This window comes from Gymnoscopelus braueri, assembly GCF_963280865.1.
Source record: "Gymnoscopelus braueri genome assembly, chromosome: 20".
Classification (NCBI taxonomy): Eukaryota; Metazoa; Chordata; class Actinopteri; order Myctophiformes; family Myctophidae; genus Gymnoscopelus; species Gymnoscopelus braueri.
The window spans coordinates 37,536,476-37,543,531 of record NC_137622.1 but is presented as its reverse complement, the minus strand read 5'-3'; the positions used below and the strand labels follow the sequence as shown (position 1 = coordinate 37,543,531).

General features: G+C 39.2%; 1 protein-coding gene and 1 long non-coding RNA gene across 4 annotated transcripts in view; both read right to left on the bottom strand.

The window, feature by feature from the left end:
- Positions 1-243: 243 nt before the first annotated feature.
- LOC308075445 lies at positions 244-2,561 on the bottom strand. Its single transcript, XR_013932203.1, has 2 exons — positions 1,373-2,561; positions 244-1,341 (listed from the first exon to the last, which is right to left on the bottom strand). It is a non-coding gene; the product is annotated as an uncharacterized lncRNA (long non-coding RNA).
- Positions 2,562-2,735: 174 nt separating this feature from the next.
- Positions 2,736-7,056, bottom strand: part of LOC308075420 (mitogen-activated protein kinase kinase kinase kinase 4) — a 109,071-nt gene continuing 104,750 nt past the window's right edge. For all 3 annotated transcript variants that reach the window (XM_080415294.1, XM_080415295.1, XM_080415296.1), the window contains 2 exons: positions 3,835-3,974; positions 2,736-3,288 (listed from right to left, as the gene is read on the bottom strand). In XM_080415294.1, coding sequence (XP_080271420.1) covers positions 3,205-3,288; positions 3,835-3,974 — 224 coding nt within the window. In that variant the 3' untranslated portion in view covers positions 2,736-3,204. The remainder of the gene's footprint in view (positions 3,289-3,834; positions 3,975-7,056) is intronic.

The window sequence follows — 7,056 nt, the reverse complement described above, 5'->3', positions numbered from 1 at the left end:
TTCCTATGTGAAAGGGGGCGGTCTTTGACACCCAGGCGCAGAGGATTCTGATTGGACTGTTGGGAGCCTTCCAATGTAAAATTCAATCCACTTCCCCTTCGTACTGTGATTCGTTGAGCACTATTCAATCAGCAATGACCTGCCTACGTAACAGGTGACTCCGTGCGGAAATCAGGCTCAACTCGAAGCTTACTATTGGGGGTTTCAGGTCATAGTTCAATAAATGCTCATCGACTAGTGTACTGATAGAACCTTTTTTAATACCAACAGTAAAATGGCTTTAAAATGTTTTGTGACTTCACAATAAAAAAAAAGCATGTCAAAGCAAGCTATATTACAGAAAACATACAGTGGCCATTGTGCAAAGGGCCCGGTTACAGAGGACATATAAGTGAATAATCGACCACAAAGATAACACAAAAAAAAATCTAAACAATAAAAAACCCAAAACAATAATTCACGTTTATTTTCCACGATCATGGACAGCTTGATTCATGGACATAAAAAGTCCAAAAGCCACTTTATGGAACAGAAGCGTCTACAATCGTAGAAATAATAGGCAAGCGTGGTGGTCTTAGGGTGGAATATTGCATTAACAAGCCCAAAATTCTATACATGTACAATACTGATGGCCTGCAGATTATAAAATATCTATAAAACAGTGCAAATTACGACATTATATATACATCCTCTATGCTGTACAAATGTAGAAACCACACACTATCCTCCACAGCCCTGTAGATCTGTATCTATGTGTACATCGTCTCTATGCTGTACAAAAACCACTGGTCCACTTAAACCCTAATTACCTAGTTGAGTCCCCCAGGAGTCTCTAGTAGGCCCCCTTCCTTTTTTTCCCTCTACACCAAATATATTCTCTAACGTTCGCCTCAGAATAGGGATGCTAGGGTTCCTTTGGCTAAAGACAAAGAATGCTCAAATAAATTGGGGTCTAACAGAATGCAGTTCTGTTGTAAAACAAACAAATATATATACTAAATGTAATGCTAAGTTTTAAAGTAATGCATATTTTCCTGCTTAATTGATTTACTGTTTTCTCAGTTGAAGAAGAGATATATCTTATTGTTATTGCTCGGCACAGGAAATAATACTGCTTTAGAATAATAATCTAAGATTAAGATAAACTATGTCATCAAAAAATAAACACATTTTGTATAATGGAATACGATTCTCACATTTCTGGGCCAAACTATGAAATGCGATAATTATATTGTCGTGACAATTTTGGAACAGATATAAAACGGTTGGATAAATCTGGAACGATGTTGTGACATTGTCACACTAAAATAAATGTTTGTTAACAAGTTAAAGTCACATATACTGTATAAGTACAGTATAATATGTACAATACTGTAACCCTCTGAGTTATGTTTTAGAAAACATTCAACCAAATGATTGAAGCCTAGTTATGGCTTCTGCTGTTGAAAATGTATTTGTAGTGCAAGGCTCTTTTGGTAATGTCACCTTTAACCACTTAACGCCTCTAGTCTTAGAGTTACAACCGCACGCTTTTTTTTCTGTCTACACCAAATCTCTTCACAAAAAAATTGCCGATCTACAAGCTCAACTGCAAAGACAGCACACTTTGAGCTTGTAGATCGGCACATTTTTGGCGAATGTTCCCCCCAGAATAGGCATGCAGGGGTTCAAGTCGCCTGACATGGTGGGTACTCAAGAAATGCAAAAAAAAAAAGAAAAATACAAATTAAGCATTGGTATTGTGCAATGCAACGTTGTCCAACAATAACAGAATAACGATCACTAAAGGATTCGACAAGAAAAATTAATTGCTTCAAAGCTTTCATTATAATTCAGAAAAGCACAACCAAAGGCCAAAACTAGCAGACAGCATTTAAGAGGCACTGAAGATAAGCAATTCATATCTTTCTATGAGGGGGATTAGGGAAAAAATACTGTATGCTTATGGTCTTACTAGTTTTAGGCATTAACACTGCACTCCTAAATTGACAAATTATTACCTATGTATTGTGCCATAGTCAGAAACAAGCATAAGCACACGTCCATGCGATTTTAATCTTCACTGTGCGGCCGTTGTTTGGGCCACAGCCCCCATCCTGAATGACATCTCTCTCTGATTATGGTTTAGAGAAATGGCATTTGTACGCTCCGCTCTGGAAAAAGAATGCTGCGAACGGCGACACCTCCGGATTCATAAAGCTAGACGAATGTGATCCAAAGTGTAGCATTATTATGAGATTAACCCATTGAGACCGGGATACGCATCTGTATCATTTTAGATTTCTTTGGCTATTCAAAAATAGCAGATATACAAGCTCATAGCGCGGCATGAGCTTGTATATCTGTTGTTTAGTTTTTTCATCGTGAAAATGTGTGCAAATCTTTGAATATATATATTTTTCGAAGCGAACATTTGTAACTCAAATCTGTCTTTTCTGGAGATTCTACAAATGTCTTCGAAATCCGAACAGTTTATTTTTTACTTATGTTGCTATATATCAGTGGTTCTCAAACATTTTTCATGTCAAGGACCCCCAAAATGATATGTATTTGTCCGCGGACCCCCCTCCCCCCCCATCTCAAAATATTTAGTTCCAGGGATACCCAGAAGCAAAGATTTGAGTTAAAAATATATATATATATATATATATATTCAAAGATTTGCACACATTTTCACGATAAAACAAGATCTACAAGCTCATAGCGCTGCACTCTGTGCCGCGCTATGAGCTTGTAGATCTGCTATTTTTTTCAATAGCCCAAAGAAATTAAAACAATTACACACAGATGCATTCCCAGTCTTAAAGGGTTAAACATAGAACACGGGTATGGATCCAATTAAGCCTGTAACTCCTTAAGGATGACGTTTTTTATCTGCATCATCAGCTGCAGATCCAGGCATCTTTAGACGATCGACGATTCACGGAGAGACAGTGTGTGTTCGCGACGGAGACAGAGTGGGCAGGACGACACATTCAAGACATTTCTAGTCGACGCTCGCACGTCTTCTTTACTCCCAGACGTCAACGGCTGAGCACACCGACCATCAGGGTCAGACATCACCAGTCCAACAACCGGCATTCCAGGATAAAACGGATCCTCGATCACGTACTAAACGGCGACGTTTCGACAAAAAGGGGGCGAGGAGGAAACGGAGCCGATCGGCCGATCCCGGAGCGGGCCGGACGGACGGATCCCGGGTCGTCACCAGTTGAACAGCGAGTTCTGTCCGAGGGTCATGAAGTAGATCTGGCTGCTGCCTCCGGACTGCACCGACGCAAAGAACACCTGCAGGACGACAAGAGACGACATTTCAGCAGGCCTGCAACGATCCACTGTGCCCGTAAACCCACAGAATAATGTGTTATAAACCACCCAGCCAAATTAAAGTGTTTTTTATTTATTATTAAGCATATAAAAATTGGTTTCGTGACAAATGAGCTGTCGTTTTTCTGCTAATGACTGAAGGCTGTGAAATAATTATTTTAGCCAAAAGATGGCGATGAGCTCCGGGGTATACGACTGGTGTGGTTAGGAATTATGCGGTTAAGTGACTCACCTGAGCGTGTCATCAGGTGAGGTGATTAGCCCCGCCAAGAAAAACAGCCCAAAACGGGGCATTTCTTGTTTACGGGCTCTTTCAAAAGGTAGGGTAAGTGATGTTTTGTTTTTGCTAAAATAATATTTTTTTGTATGTTTGTGGAGGGCTGCAGCAGCCAAATTTCACTAGTGGACAATAAAGTTGACCTTGACCGTGGCCCAGTCTTGTCGTCTCTTTTACCCCCATGCCCACCCAATAATGTTAAATCCCAGACTCTGCTGTAGATGACCCACCTTGTCGTTCCTCTCACACAGGAACTTGAGCTTCTGGGCCTTCTTGTGCATGAAGACGCCCTCCAGGTTCCCCGTGTTGGCCGACCTCAGCTCTATGGCCTTGTCACCCCAGCCCATCACCTGATTGGACTGAAGGTAAGCTACACACACACACACACACACACACACACACACACACACACACACACACACACACACACACACAGAGACAGACAGAGACAGACAGAGACAGAGAATTTAGATTTCAGTACCCTAGCAGCATTACATGGTCAAAACGAGGCCTTTTTTTTACTGTTGCTTTTTTCTCTTCTGTTTGTACCCTTTAAGACAAGTGATGTTTGTACAGAATGTGCTCTTTTTGTAATGTTGCTCGTTTTCTGTATGGGGACTGCGGATGGAAATTAGCATTCTTGCTAAATCTGTGTATTTACCTTGCATTGTATGGTGTGGTGTTCATTAATGTGTGCTGTCCGTCCCAAATAAAACGTATAATAAATAAATACATATATGTATAATAATACGCATGTTGAAAAAGTCTGTATATGAAAATCAACATACCTTATTTCAAATGAGTACAAACATTGGCAGAGAGACAGACAACAGAGGGAGAGAGAGACAGACAGACAACCCCTTTCCTAAAATAATGACCCAGCTACTGGACCCAATAGAAGACTCCCACGCACGCACACACGCACGTCATTATTTTTAGTCCTCCCTGTCCCAAATCTGTCTCCACTTGGCTGGGAGGAGGACAACCAGTGATCTACTGTACAATCATCAGGCCAGTGCTCTACGGCCCAGAATGACCCGAAAAAAACTATTTCGATGCCATATCAATGTTTTTCAGATTATCATTTTTTAAATCAGCTTGTAGATCGGCTATTTTCACTATATATCTCCCGGGGAGATTTGAAATATCTCTTTTGGGTCTCGAACAAAAAAGTTTGGGAACCACAATAACATTTTAGACATGTACAGTAGGGCCTCTACATGTGAAATGTTATTGTGATTATATCCAGTGGCGGGAAAAGTACTCAACTGTATTACTTAAGTAAAAGTATCAATACTGCAATGTAGAAATAATCTGTTACAAGTAAAAGGTGTTCAAAATGTTACTTGATTAAAAGTACAAAAGTATTGGCAATTTGGCATCAAAATATACTTAAAGTACCAAAAGTAAAAGTACTAAATGTTTGAAAATAGCAGATCTACAAGCTCACAACGCGTTGTGAGCTTGTAATTTTCAAATAGCCTATGTATAAAATAGGGCTAAAGTGATGTTTTATAATATAATCATGTATATCTGCAAAGCAACTAGTAACTAAAGTGTTCAAATAATTGTAGTGGAGTAAAAGTACAATATTTTCCTCAGAGATGTAGTGGAGTAAAATTTTAATATTATATTTGGAAATACTCCAGTAAAGTAAAGGTACCTCAAAATTGTACTTAACACATTGGGTGCCAGAGGTTTATTAAAATATTATACTTTGAGTGCCAGGACTTTTTAAACATTTTGAACCTTTTTCAAGTAGTCACAAAATATTTTCAGTGATCACCGTCCTCACGGTGATCCCCTCATTACACACATACAGGTCTCGTACAATCGGGGGGAAAAAATTTTAAACATTCGGAAATCCATTCCATAGTTGCAGCCAGTTGAAAATAGTTAAATTAACATTGTAAAAAAAAAAAGTGCACAGGAGCCGAGATACAGGTTTTTGAAGTCATAAGTTAACCAGGAGGTGGATTGGAGTCTAAATCTTGTAGGAGTGATATTTCCTGTTGCTGTGAAGGAAAAAAAAAATAATAATAAATAAATAAAAAAAAAAGTAATTTTTTTTTTTTTTTTTCAAAAACCGTATATATACGGTTTTGGCACTCAACGTTAGTATGCGCAAAACCGTATATATACGGTTTTGGCACCCAATGTGTTAAGTACAGTACTTGAGTAAATGTACTTAGTTACTTTACACCACTGATTATATCACAGTGGTTATTATTAATATCATGACGATCACAACGTGACAGAAGTGCAGCTGGCGGCCGTTCCGTTGCCAGGTAACAGGTGAGGTAAACAAGGTGGGTGTCAGTCAATCACAATGCCAGGTGGGAACTTAAATAAGCGTTATATAAGCTGCAACACAATAATGGCCATGTTTTATTTTACACTGCTGGGAATGTTCAGTACATGCAGTGCTGGAAAAGGTACTCAAATTTTTTACTTAAGTAAAAGTATCAATATTGCAATGTAGAAATACTCTGTTACAAGTAAAAGTCCGGAATTCATAATTTACTTGAGTAAGAGTACAAAAGTATTGGTATAAAGTACCAAAAGTTAAAGTAATCATTATGCAGAATGTCCCATTTCACAACTTTTCAAATGTATGAGATGTATAAAAATCTTTTGAAAATAGCAGATCTACAAGCTCACAATGCGTCGCAATGTGACACATTGTGAGCTTGTGGATCGGCTATTTTCAAATAGCCAGAGTTTAATAGGACTGAAGTGGTTAATGTATGTTTTGTAATAATAATCAAAATCTACAAAGTAACTAGCAAATTAAGTTTTCAAATAATTGTAGTGGAGTAAAAGTACAATATTTGCCTCTGAGATGTAGTGGAGTAGAAGAAAAAGTACAGCAAATTGGAAATACTCCAGTAAAAGTACCTCAAAATTGTACTTAAGAACAGTACTTGAGTAAATGTACTTAGTTAATTTACACCACTCACACCTACGTTGCACCACCGATCTGACAAAATGTGTCTGAGTCATACTGCCGGGGGGATTTCTCAGAGTACCCGTTGTACCTGTCTGTCTGTGTTGTGTATCTGTCTGTCTACCTGTGTCCCTTTTATGCCCAAATATGGAGATCCCTGATGTCATCAGTATATGCCCATATATAGTCGGTCGGTCCCATATATGCACAATGACCATGTATATGGGCATAGCGGTTGGATCTGTGGCTCTGGACAACCGGATCTCTATATCTTTCAGTCCTTGTCCCTTTTATGCCCATATGGAGATTCATGCTGATGTCATCAGCATATGCCCATATATGGGTATCCCCCATAGAGTTAAAAATAATAGAGAGGGCACCGGAAATCCCCGCCCATCCACTTGTATGGAGTTGTTCACCCAGCGCATGCTCCCTTTTCACCCCTTCTTCCGGGTTGGGAAATGTGACGGGCGGGGCCTATTTGGGGCCTATGTGGCACGTTTTG